General features: G+C 41.8%; 1 protein-coding gene across 1 annotated transcript in view; it reads right to left on the bottom strand.

Annotated features, from left to right (window-relative positions):
* Positions 1 to 12,965, bottom strand: part of PDE10A (phosphodiesterase 10A) — a 168,609-nt gene extending 155,644 nt beyond the window's left edge. The window contains exon 1 of the mRNA XM_041460579.1: positions 11,917 to 12,965. Within this exon, the coding sequence (XP_041316513.1) occupies positions 11,917 to 12,775 (859 nt within the window). The 5' untranslated portion in view covers positions 12,776 to 12,965. The remainder of the gene's footprint in view (positions 1 to 11,916) is intronic.
* Positions 12,966 to 13,616: the final 651 nt, after the last annotated feature.

Here is a 13,616-nt window from a genome sequence, read left to right as displayed (position 1 = left end):
CAGGTCCTTTGCAACTCAGGATATTCTACAATTTTATGGAAAATAAAAAATATTTCATGCCCACAATACCACCAGTAGAAAAGCCCAAAAGAAAAGTAGCAATTCCATCTTTGTAAAATGTCTTCATGGTAGAATTAGAAGGATTTGGGGGTTGCTACCAAAAAAAAAAAAAAAAAAAAAAAAAAGGTAGAAAGTAACACTTCCTATCAACATCATGCACGTTCTGGGCTGAGGAAAGTACTTTGCCAAAGAAACAAAAGTTCTGTGAGGGAAAAAAAAACCCCGACCACCAAACCGAAAAAAGCCCACCTGTGTTTATAAGAAGAAACCTTCATAAAGTGGACTTCCAAGATGGCAAAGCTTACATTAAATAGATCATGCTATATCCTCATCTTCCATGTTAAATAACATTTTAAACATACACTTCCAACCCATAAACATGCCTGCACAAGGGGAAGAGTACTTATGTATAGAAGTAGCAGCCCTAAGGAGGAAGAATTAGGCCATATTTTTAAACAGAAGGGTTAGTTTTCAAGTGACCATGAAACTATGGTGTAAGTGTACCAAGCACAGCAAGGCTGATCTAAGATGAGCTGCTGATGAAAGAGATTATCCTGTCATCAGCTCCCAGCAACAGGCTGTGTCACAAGGTTTCCCATCAGCACCAGTTACCCTTTGACTCCACAAATTCAACTTCCTGAACTTATTCAGGAAGTGAACCATTAAAAAACTTACTCTACGCCAGAGAGAGTCAACAAGCACCTAACATATCTCAGCCCCGTGAAACTGCCTGCTTTGAGATCAGACGTTCCAGAACTAACAGAAAAGTTAGAATGAAGCCAGACGGTGTAACAGTTTATGCCCTCATTGCTCCTAACAGCCTTTTGTAATCTGCTTCTAGAGATTACCAGCACACGAGTAGGACCCAAGGTCCTCTTTGCAGTTCTTCATCTATCACAGCAGCCTACAGCCCAATAAGTCAGCAGACCTTCACCTCTGCGTGTATCACAGGCTAGGAAGCCAAACAATGTGCTTGAGCTTTTTTCCTGCTACCTCTGCTGAGCTGGTAGTGACCTCAAGCAAAGAAGCACAGGTTAAGTACCTCAGTTGCCACTAGTAGACCTGCCAGAGCTCATCTCTGACATTCAAAACATACCAAAAATCATATGGGTTTAAGCCAATATTAAGTCTTTATAGAGGATTTAAAATCAGTTTGTCAACTAAATTTAATTTCTGAAGTGAAGTTCAGAACAGAACTATATTTAAATAAAGCTTAAACAATTTCTGTTCTGGCAAAAGAATTCAAAAATCCCAATATTTCTCAATATAACTGTGCAATTGTTTTCATGTTCTCTTTTCAATTTTGCTATATATAGGAAATTTCAACTTCCTTACTATTCCTCCCTTCAGCTCCATAAACAGGAAAAGAATTGTGAAACAAGAGAAACAAAAACCTCCTTTTCAGAAGTGCTTGGGAAGAAGTGTTTCTTGGCACAGCAGAATGGCTAGTTGCTTTGATTCAAACACAAGTTGTTAAAACAAGATGTTGCAAAGTGCTAAGAGAGGAGTTCAACATAATTTTTAAAGAAGTACAGACAGAAGTACAATTTTCTTGAATGAAGAAAAACAAACAAAAAGTCAGCCTTGCAGTCAAATCAGAAAGTAACACCTGCAACATCATCTTGTAAACAAGAACCAGGGCTTGTCATGGACAAGTACGAGGTCACCATCATCAAAGCAGCCAGCCACAGTGACGTTACCTATACTCACAACATATCCATGGCCAGAGCCCCCACAAGGCCATTCACGTTAAGAGACAGAGAAGGGCATGTGCTCTACGTGTAGCCAGAATTACATTTTAATAAACTGTTGGAAAAAAAACAAAAACAAAAACAAAAAACCAACCAAAAACCAGGAACAAGGTGAATCAGTTATTAAACTACAATTAAAGCAATTTAAAAAATGAAAACAAGGAAAGGAAATAAAAACCACATGGGGCAGAACAGTAAAACTTTCAGAGTGACCTTAAAAACCAATGGTAAAGGACATTCTCACCTGGCATAAACAAATGATTGTCAAATAGCAGCTGGCTATTCATGAAAATAACATTAAGCTGTAAAAAGTAAAGAAATAAATTATTATCTGTCAGCACATTCATAAAGTATATAAGATTCACCACACACACTTATGTTGTTAGTAAGGAGGAAAAAGTTAATAGTCAAGCAGAAAGAAAGCATTTGTGACATTAAAAAGAAAAATAACACACACTTAAAAAGCAGTAATCTTTTACTTCAGTCCAATCTTATACTTCATTGAAGAGATTCCCTTGAAATTTGATAATTTGCTGAGAGATATTTACATATCAAGCCTTTCATCTACCCCATAAGAAACCTCTTAAAGTTTATAAATAGCGTTCCCTATAAGGATGAACATTTTCTTCTGCTGTGATTGCATTCCTTTGAGCAATAAAAATGTTAAACTCCTCTTACTGTTCCAGTCTTCTCCCTATTCTATTCCTGATTTTTGTCCCTTCAATACTGCTTTCATAGATGGACAAGTCTCCACCATCATCATTAACTTCAGATACATAATACCACCACACACATTTCATTCATCCTTGTCAATTGACCAAATTTGTGTCTTCTTGTTCTGCTGTGAACACTCATTTACACATTTTAGTCACAACTTCCAAAGATCCTTTCAAAGCAGCAAGTCCAGGAAACAAAGGCAGAAAATATAAATAATTGTGCTGTGCTGACTTAGGCAGCAAGCCATGTCCTCCAATATGGTCCCTTATTCACTGCATGCATCTTTCATTCAGGACTTTGTAGAACCTGTGGTTCATTCCCTAAGAGAACTTGGTGTGTAGAAATGAGGTCTGTCCACTGCCACAGTTTAGACTGTTTGGTTCCTCTGCTACCCCGTAGAACTATGTCCCTAAACAAGTAATTAAAACAGCCCAGAGGCTGATCTTTAACCACAAAGTACAGGGGCATGACACAGCTTCTGTCTGCAAAGCTAAAATCTTATCCTTTCATAAGGTGGGAAGATCGAAGTATAATTCCCAGTGCTTTTTGGGAACAGTCTGCATCTGCTTACTCCCAACACACATGCAATTAGGCATCAGTCTAAACTGGATCAAGGAGCTCACTAAAAATTAAGCAGAACAGACAGGACTAAAGCTTGAGCCCACATCCGCTGTGCTTAGTTCAAAAAGCATGAGCATTGCATATAGTTCCAACAAAAGTCCAAAAAAGGTCTGAAAGATACACACAATCTACAAGCACATTCCTACCCGCAAAAAGTCTATGAAAGTTCCTGCAACATGCCAAATGATCCTATTCTCTCTACCATCACAAGAGCTAAGCCAGAAATTGTACTCTTCTATAAACATTGGAGACTGCAGGCCAGCCATTCTCTCTGATGTCTCAAAGCACTTCTCAAAATGGCACCCCTAACCCAAAGACCTTCTTGCATTCATTATCATGAGCTGAAAGCCACAAAACTACATTAAACACTTAAGATCCATGAAAAAAGCAACTTCCACAAGCAGTTGTCTCAGGAGTCTATACTGGTGAAAACTGAAGTCTGAAGAAACAGGAACATTGGGACACATCCACACACAAGCAATTTGCTCTCAAGAATGAGACACGGAAGCCTGGCACAATGAAACCTGAGCATATTAGCTAAGGCAGTGCTGTTTTGAGAACAGATGAGTTCAGTTTCCTGTTACATCAAACAATAACTTTCATCAGTCCTACATGTGCTCATAAAAAAAGGAAGAAAAAATTTCTACTGACATCACACTTAGGGCTGGGCAGACAGTGGTAGATTAGGAAATACAATGAGTCACTGCAAATACAGAACACATCATGAAAATTTTCAAACTACCATGCAAAATTTCTTCTCACCAAAAGAAATCCAGACAATACAGTTTAAGTGAACCATACCAGAATAAAAATAATACCACTATAGTGCCTTCACACAACAGAACTATTTGGGAGAGAAAAAAAACATTGTAAAAAGGACAGTATAAAACACTAGACCACTGCAGGAAGAAACAAAATCAGCACAACTCAGCAATCAAGAATGAAACATCAGCTAAAATAAGCTTATGGGCGGACAAGGCAAAAGTAATAAAAAACTGAAATAACAATATAACTAAAAGACAGGCATGCAAAGAAAGGACAACTGACAGAACTATGTTCCAAAAAATAATTCACTCTAGAGAAGCTGCCAAGTTATCTGTATATGCATGAAAGAAAACTAAAATATAAACACAAAAAACCCAGTGTAAGTAAAAAAATGAGTTATCATAAACTCAGCTGCTATGTATTGGTGAAAAAAATTGTTAGTGAAATACTGGGACCCTTTTTTTTTTTTTTTTTTTTTTTTTTTTTTTCTTTTTTTTTTTTTTCTTAAGACTAAGTCAAAGACCTTTAGAAGAAAGGGAAGTAGCTTTATCCAGTTTGGAAGCAAATAAAATAAGACCCTATAGAAGAAACACAATGGAGATATAAAAACTAGGCAGCTAGGAAAACTACAAAAGAAAAAAAAAGGATGCACATTTAGCCACCTTAATTCAGAGTAAACATCTTATTCTCTGAACCACAATGTTGCAAAAATGCTACTTAAATATACATCACAATGAAAGTGGCTTCTTTCCTGCCAGTGTGGAAATTTCCCCACAGGGTGAAGCAAAGCAAGCAATATTACTAAGGTAAGCATAGCAGTGCTTGTCAGCAGCTACAAATATCTGCTATTTTGGGTATGTATGGGTCAGAAGAATTAGAGATGTGAGGCTTCTAAAAACAAAGTTATTAGAACTTCAGACGCAAAAGTTTCCTTTTATTTAGTAAGTATTTGTGGCTTGACATTAGGGGATTTCTTTTTGATGCAAGTGGAAGGAGAGAGGAAGGAAAAATGCTGAAATTATTATCGGTTGAATAAACTTCATTAAGAGAAATACAGCTGTAGTGCATGGGAGTGGGCTGATAATGCAGAAACAAGAAATCAGATCAATAAGTGCTAATGAAAACATTAAAAGTTTTCAGATGGAAGGAGGATTAACTGGTCTCAGACCCTGACAATCTCTTCTTTGGGGCCCAGCACCAAAGAAGGCAAGATGACTACTGCTGCTTCTACAGTGAGGTTTTTTGTTATTATTTTCATTAGATATCAATAACATTACTATGGATTTTCTGAAGGCAGTGAATAATATTCAAAAGCCTTCTCTTTTAGTATTCTTGAGCCAGAACTAGTTAAGAAAGTCTTCAGGTGATATACTGACCACAGCTGTAGTCCTTCCGAATCACAAGATTTGGCATCTCTTAATGAAATGACATTTTATTGTTAAAAACCTCACTCAGACTAAAACTTGCTATCAATGTGTTTTCCAAAAAAATATGAAATTTGTAAAACCAATATTTTTTTGTTCTTAATGCCACCTGTGACAAGATGCTTAGGAGCTGGAATTAAGAAAGCTTCCTGCAGCAACAAATCACTGTGAAAAGGTATATTAAAAGAATTTTGAAACAAAGGAGTTCTTTTATATATGTAAATGATATATTTTTTAACTAATTCATATTATTGCCAAGTTTGTTTTTTTAAGATGTAATTAACATACTTTAATGTTGAAATAAAGCATTCTTAAAGTGCACTAAACTAAAGATTAATGCATGACTTTCCTGTAAAAATTTAGAACTTTTAAATCAAACTGTCCTTCTCTCCGGCAAAAACAAACACATCATGAGCATTACGGAATGTTCATCTGTTAGCAAAGTCATGGTGGTGAGTCTGTTACCTGCCTTTTGAACGGCCTCATTTGAGTGTGCAACACGTCATTACATTGTCTGGTATTGCAGGAGCCAAAGTCTTCAATAAACACCAGCCAGGCTGGTTCCTCCCACACTAATTATGACAGCTTGACAAGAAGTGAAGAAGAAACCACAGAAATATGACACTTTCTCACAAGCTTTTAAAAGGGGACAAAGATGGCAAGGGAAGCCCACCTGCCAGGATGAAAATCCTGTGTCCTCACCTTGAAACAAATTAGGTTAAAAAAAACCAACCAACCAACCAACCAAACAAAAAAGCATTATTTAACAGCAGAGCTCAAACCTGAGACTTGATTCCACACAGTTGTCAGGTTCACCTGCATTGACTTGCCACATCCCCAAGCCAAGCAAGGCTGAGCTGCGAGAGCCTCCAGAAAGCAAAGGCAGCAGCGCTCTCGGAGCTGTCAATCAGTAGGTGGCACTCTTCAAACTCCGACTGGGGGAAGCCAAGCACCAGCACAAGCAAGGACACGCTACCGAGTAGCCTGGAACTTTAGGAGAAATATCAACAAGAAATATTGAACTGTTTTAGCCATAACTGACGCCCATAGGAAATTCAATGGCTTCATTTCCATAATACATAAAGCAATCCTTGTGTATAATCTCTGAGGTTCCTAGAAATTACAATTTTTGGGTGCTATAAATATTTTGGATGAACATTATTCTACTCTACTATAACAAAATCAGTACCTTAAGAAATTATCCCTTACATCTCCAGAACACTTTGAATTCACCATTGTAGCTAATTATGTAAAAGGAAGTCAAACTCATAACTGAATTTTATCTTTTTTTCATTTAACAAAAAATAGCATAATGATTTATGTTTTATCACAGCTGTTCTTCAAAGCTGGACAATAAATTTGTTACAACAAATGAAACAGATAAACAATAATTTGGAACAATATATTAATTGTTCTTTCTGTGAAACTTACTAGTGAAGATGGAACCCACACACCCAAAGATTCAACTGTTTTTAGGACAGGAGTTAAAATCAATACAAGGTATAACAAAAATGGAAACACTGTTTCATTTAAAAAAGTGTCAGATTTCCCATTCCTGCAAATCGCGTTTCTCCATTTAACAATTATACTTGGAAAAAAAACCCAAACAGATTTAAATCAATACACTTTACTACTTATTTGATAAAATAGTAAAAGAAAAAGCAGATTTAGTAACAATGTTCAAGTACAGGTACTTGTAATTGAAACAGCCAGCAGAGGGAGTATAAAAACAATTAAAAAACCATCAAACAGCCTTTTTTCTTTATATATATATATATTTTACTTATGATTTAGCTTTCAGTTAGAATACAATAATATGCTGACAGTGCAAACATTGTAATATTTTAAAACAAGCAAAAATCAAATGCTCAGGTGTTAAACAGAACTACTTGAAACTCAAATACTTTTTAAAGTGGCATTAAAAAAATGAGCCCATATTAAACTCAATCTGAATTTTAAACACAAGCAAGGTTAATATCAATCAACAAGCTGCATAAGCCTTATCCAACTTCAAAATCCAGTCACCCACAGACTCTGATTCTTAACTTTCTGAATGTAAAACTAAGTCCACAATTCCATAATATTGAGAGAACATTGGTTGTCATCTATTTGTATTAGAAAATATCACAGAATCTTAAAACTGAACAGAAGTTACTGTTGTACTGATCTGTATGACAGACGACATAAGAGCAAGACAGCCAGGTATATGCCCTAGATCATTAGTGCAAGTAAGAACTCACACAACTGTTTTCAAAATCAAGTCACTAAGTCACAACATGTTGAAGAAAAACACATCTTCACACTTCAGGTTTTCACCATGTCCAGTTGATGAGGGTGGCTTAAACATGAGCAAAACCAAAAAGGACACAAATGGGGTGAATGAACCTGCCAGCCTTGTGTCAGAATAAGCTACCATCCTCCTCACACAAGTGGCAAAAATAAACCATCTCCCAACTCATCTAAACTATCCCACTGTGCATAATCACACCTTCCACAGTTCATCTCACAGGAGAAGCAAGGTTACTGAGTTAACAGGGAAGGCATTACCTCCTCTCTCAAGACTTATGAGCACTAGGTACTCCCAAACCATCAGGCACAAGCAGCAGAGCTGAGGAGTCTAAGGGACAGAACATTAGATATTCCAAATTCAAACTGCATGTTTTACAGACAACCATTTGTAAAAATACCTGATTTGGAAAAGCAAGCCTTTCTCCACTGCTCGTGCTTGCATGGTTTTCATTACCTTTCCATGGCATTCCTTGCTGTTTGCCCTATGTATTTTTCTGTCATCCCACTAAGTAGAGTGGCAGTGCTGCAGACCAGGATACATCATGTTTCTGTACATTAATGCAAAATGTGAAACACCAGTTGTGATAGGAGCTGTTGAGTGACATCACTCATCATAACTATAGCCTACTTTAGTGATAGTTTTGCTTTCAATTAACCTGGAGTCAGAACCCATGGGGTGAAAACCACATGTAATTCATTTCTTACATATTCTAAATTTTAAGCATGATTTAATTGGAAAACCAAATCCTGTTTTCCTTCACACAAGGGATTCATTGCTGAAGATCAGAATTTAACTTAGAACACCCTGACTGCAAAAAAATTAATACACAGACCAGGAAAAACAGAGTCAAGACAAGATTAACTTTTCCATTAGATTAAGTAACAGGAATACTTTTGACATTATTTAAATTTCAATTGCTATTTTCTTCCTGAACAACATATCTTACATGTATTCTTTCTTAAGAGTGCTGCTTAATCAGAAAGTCTTAGCATGTGGCATATGAAGTATGGACTAAAACAGCCAGAAAAAAAGGTAACTGTATACAATAAAAACACACTGATAATTCTCTGACAAGCAGAAAGCCCACCTAGTGGAAAGAACTCATACCTGCCAGTAGACTTATGGGACACAGATGATACATGATACATCTGCACCATAAGAGAAGACCTGGAATGTGAAAGGAAGACGGTATGCTCTCCTAGAGGCAAGACATTTCCCAGAAATCTGAAATACTGGAATAGCTGGCAACTTGCAGTATTCTAAATACGACAGAACTCCACTGGAGTATTGATCCAGGATGTTCAATACTAAAAGTTTCTTAAAACACTGCGTAATGCACCAAGACTTTGAACAGTTAAGAAAAAAAAAACATACATCACACAAAGTTCATAAAAGCTTCTGCAGTCCAGTCTTTCATTAGGAATTTTAATAAGATAAATAACCAGATATGGCACAAAGTGAGTATTGCAGAACCTAAAATTTTAATAATAATAACCTTTTAACAAAATCCTGACTGAAGAGCATGCAAGTCAGAAGAGCTGAAATGAAAGAAGGACTATATCTCTAGCAACTTCACTATTTTCCACTCTTGATGATTCTGTTATGCCACTTTTAAATTTTCTCTCCAGAAGGACTCCTCTCAGTCCTCTTCCCTACAGCTCTCCTCAGGTTCTCTGCAAAAATATTTAGGCTCTTTTCTTTGTCTTTAAAGTCAAAGAGCATATATATGCACATAGATATAATTTAGAACTTAAAATACAATTCAGGAAACAAAAGTTATGAGACACAGCACATTATTTCCATTATTTTACATGATCTCATCCTCTTCATAACAATGATAGCCTTCCAGCTGCATTGTAACCAGGACTGTGGACACCACTCCAAACAGCTGGACAAGTGCTCTTTGCAGTAGCTGCACTGGAACCAAATAGTATCTTGTTTGACTTCCCTCCACTCCTTTTTTCAGCCTTGTTTCCTAAGGAAATCAGATTTATGCAATCACTCGGGAGGGAGGGAAGGGTACAAATATGTACATACGCACCACATGTGAATGTCTGTCTGTCAGTCTATCTGACCTCACTAATACCTGCTGAGCCCACTGGTCAGTTTCAATCCCATTCAAAAAAGTGCATATCAGACTTTTAAGTTCTTGAAAGTTTCATGAGCACGAGCTGTGGAGTATGGAAAAGTGTATCCACAGAGAGAGGCTGCATATCTTCTTAGACATCAGTAAACTCACAGGGGAAAGAACAGTTCTGCTCCCTTCCTGCCGGAAAATCTTCAGTCAGAGGTCACAATCAGTGAAAGACAACCAAATTTCTTGTGTTCAAGAGTTCATAAAGTAGCGTAAGTTGAATTCACTACTGCTTTTAAAGCTGTTTAGAACAAAGCTGATGTTTTCCACATCATCTTTTTCCTCATCTAGCATAGGAGTGAATTGCCGTATATGATACACATTCCCTTTTTCAGTTCATTGCTTTCAAGACCACTTATTCTAAAACATCAGCATTGTACCACATGCATGTCAGCATTCTACCCCACTCAAACACAAAGAAAATTAAAACTGGAAGAGTTTAGGATTCCCTTCAGGTCTCAAGACTAAACAAGTATGTGGCTCTGTGCTATAATCAGCTATTGAATAAAGTTGAAAAAACATAGTGCAGCAAATATAATAATCATCTTTATTCACCACTACTCTGGAACACAAGTACTACCACACTTGCAGGCTCTTGTACTTAAGACAGCTCTAAGTAATAAAACAGATAATGAGGTTTCAGTGGACATCTCTGTAGTTCTTCTCACATCTCCCCAATGAACCATACACGGTTCATCTGTATCCAAAAAGCCACCTATAAAAAAGTATACTAAAAGACTACAATTCAAGTCTAGGGACACCTTAAGGCATAGATCCACAAACTAAGGAGCTGTCACAAGAAGAAAATATAGCCACAGCTGACAGAAGTCATCCTAAGCATCACAATACAAGCAAAAAAAACAAGCAAAAAAAAAAAATTAAAAAATTTATTTATTTTATATATATATATATATAAAATATATATATATATAAAATAAATAACTGATACCTGCTCCGCTTGTAAATTCTTTAGTCCCGTGACCACACCGAAGCCCAGCGCATTTCCCGGCGGGGTGCTGGAAGTGAGGGCTGGCAGGGGGACGGGTCAGGCAGACCCCGGGAGGTTTCGTCCCGAAGCCCCGGCCGTTCCGGGGCCACCCCAACCCCGGGGCGCGCAGCCGGCGGGGCGCGGCGTGCCGGGGAAGAGCCTTGGAGGCGGGAGAGCGAGACACCCAAGGGGCAACGGGGCCGCACGTCCCTGCGAACGGGGAGTTTGTGCCATACGAAGCCTCCTCCCCGATCCCACAACCCGCCGCAGGGCTTGGGCCGCTCCCGCCGGGCTCCCCCGACCAGCACAGGGAGGGCACTCGCCGAGCCCCGCACCGAGAGGAGGCCGAGCTCCGGCCCTACTCCCGCCTGCCGGCACGGGGCGACCGCGGCCCCGCGCCCTTCCCCCGCGTTCGGGCTCGGTGGGAGCCAGCGAGGCTTTGGGAACAGCTGGCTGCGGGAGCCCTTTGTGGAACGCCTTAATCCCCCCTTTATTCCGCACTCCCCGCCAGCCGTTCACTACCCCCGTTCCAGAGCCAGCCGCTCGTAGCAAGGAGCACATGTTTCCTCTCGGGCTCCTGGCCCGCCTTACAACGAGCCACAGCCAAGGGAAGGCGGCACCCGCTACCGAAGCCGAATCAGAAATATGGAATGTGAACGCGCGTGGCAGATCTGACGGGGGATGCAGAAAGAAGCGATCCATTTCACCCTTTTCGGTCCTCCCCTGCAGTTTGTCTGTCAATTGCCGATACCATAATGCTTCCTTATTGCCTGTTCAAGTAAGTAGGGGGGACAGTCTCCATTCCTCTACGCGTCATTCCTGAGCAAATTAAGCATGTACCAGGCGAAAGGCTGACATACATACACGTAGAGTTGTCTGATACCGGAATAATGTCGAAATCCTCGAGGCATTAACAGCCAGCTCCCACAAAGAGCACTCAATTACATCCAGCATCCCCTTTGTCCGTACATCCTCAATACACACCCGGTCGCTCCTCCATGCGTCCACGCACGCCCCACGTATACGGCCCCTTTGTGTCCTCGCCTCCCCCCTACTCACAAAGAAATGCCCTTTCCACAAGGCATGCACCCAGCCTCGGACACAGCCCTTCGCCTTGCCGCAAGACACGCGCGACACGCCGCCCGGCACAGAGCTCCGGTACCTACTTGTATTCAAGAAACAGTCCGTAAACCTCCTAAAGCAGCTTGCAGAATTAGATCCATCTTCCATGTCTGGCCCTAGGAGCAGGGGAGACGAGAAGGAGAAGAAGGCGCCTCTCTGCCGCTGCCGCCGCCTAGGAGTCCTGCTCCCGCCGGGGCCGTCGCCTCCTCGAATCCCGTCGCCGCGGGCTGCTGCTGCTGCAGCACCGAGGGAATTGCAGGACCACGGGCGAGAGGCGGCTGGGGAGAGGAGGAGCAGGGAGTGGTGCTGTCGGGGGCCGCCGGCTGCGGAACGGAGCAGCAAGCCCTGGACGGAGGAAGAACAGAAGAGTCTCCTCCTGCCGCTGCCTCCTGGATGGGCGATCAAGTGAGCTGCTGCTGCTGCTCCTCCAACATCTCTTCCTCCTCCTCCACCTCCTCCTCCTCCTCCTCCTCCTGCCGCTCTCGCTGCCTCTCCTCCTCCTTCCCTCCCTTGGAGACTTGTGAGGTTAAAGGAAAATGAGGAGGGGAAACGAGGAGGCGGCGGCAAGGAATAAAAAGAAGATGGAGAAGCGTAGGAGAAGGAGGGGATTGGAACGAGGAAAGGAGCCGCTGCCGCTCTAGAGACGATGCTGGCGGAGGAGGCTGTGCCTGTAGCGCGACTCCTGCTGCTGTTGGTGGTTGTTAGGAGGAGAGAGAGGGAGCTGCAGGCAGCCGAGTCGTCTCCAGGAGCGGGGGGAGGAGGAGGAGACCCGCCGCTGCCTCCACCTCCACCGCTCTGGCCATGGGAGTGGAGCGGGCGGCTGCCCGAGCCGGGCTTTTCCCCGGGTGCTGCAGCTAGGGGGGCCAAGGGGCGGGATAAGATCTGCTTCTCCGAGTTGGACATGCTTCCGCTCTTCCCTCCCTTTCGCGGTAGTTTAAGGCAGGACGTCTAGAAGATATACAGGAGTAAAGCGAAAGAGGAAGCCGAAAAAGGACGGAGCCAAACAAGGGGCAACAGCGGATCAGCCCTGCGTTCCCTCCGACAACTCTTGGGCATTATTTCCTCGGCACCCCGGCTCTCCGCCCTCATAAAATCCTCACATTTCCGTTCCCCCTTTAGGCCAGAGGGGACAGGGCGCGACTGACCGCCAAGAGGTTTCAATCCCCTTTAAAGTCCGCTTTTCCCCATGCTCCCACCTCGCATTCAAAGCAAGAAAACGGAAACAATCTGTATTTTCTTTGAGCGAGGCAAATATTGCCCTGTATGTGTGCGCTCGCCTGCAAAAAGGCAGATACAGTCACTGCAGTGCCGCTTCCACACCAGCCCCGGCCGCCAGAAAACGCCCACTGGCGGAGTCAGCGCTTCCCAAGCTCCCTCCCTCCTTTCTCCCTCTCTTCCTCTCACTGCTAAGCGCGCACAGGGAGCTACAGCACAGCGGTTACCTAAAGGCAAAGCGGGGAGAAACACGAGGAAAAGATTCTCCCTATGCGGTGTCATTATTTTAAACATACATTTCCAGCTGCTGAGATCAAAAGGCGGATGCCCTGCTATTCCTGGGCTGGAGATATCAGAGAGCTGCCCCTCCGTTTCTGTGGGGCATCCAACACCATTTCCACGAGAAGATGTGCAGCATCACATGTGTTTGCTTTGGCTCCCCCCTGCTCTTCCCACCACTTGGCATACGGACAGCCACCCACCCCTCAACCCCAACCCTCCGGCTCCCCGGAGGCTGCCTCAGATCCTG

This window comes from Pyrgilauda ruficollis, unplaced genomic scaffold (assembly GCF_017590135.1).
Source record: "Pyrgilauda ruficollis isolate IOZ18807 unplaced genomic scaffold, ASM1759013v1 scaffold145, whole genome shotgun sequence".
In the NCBI taxonomy this organism is placed as follows: domain Eukaryota; kingdom Metazoa; phylum Chordata; class Aves; order Passeriformes; family Passeridae; genus Pyrgilauda; species Pyrgilauda ruficollis.
Note: the sequence above shows the minus strand (reverse complement) of the source record. Positions and strands in the feature narration are given on the sequence as shown.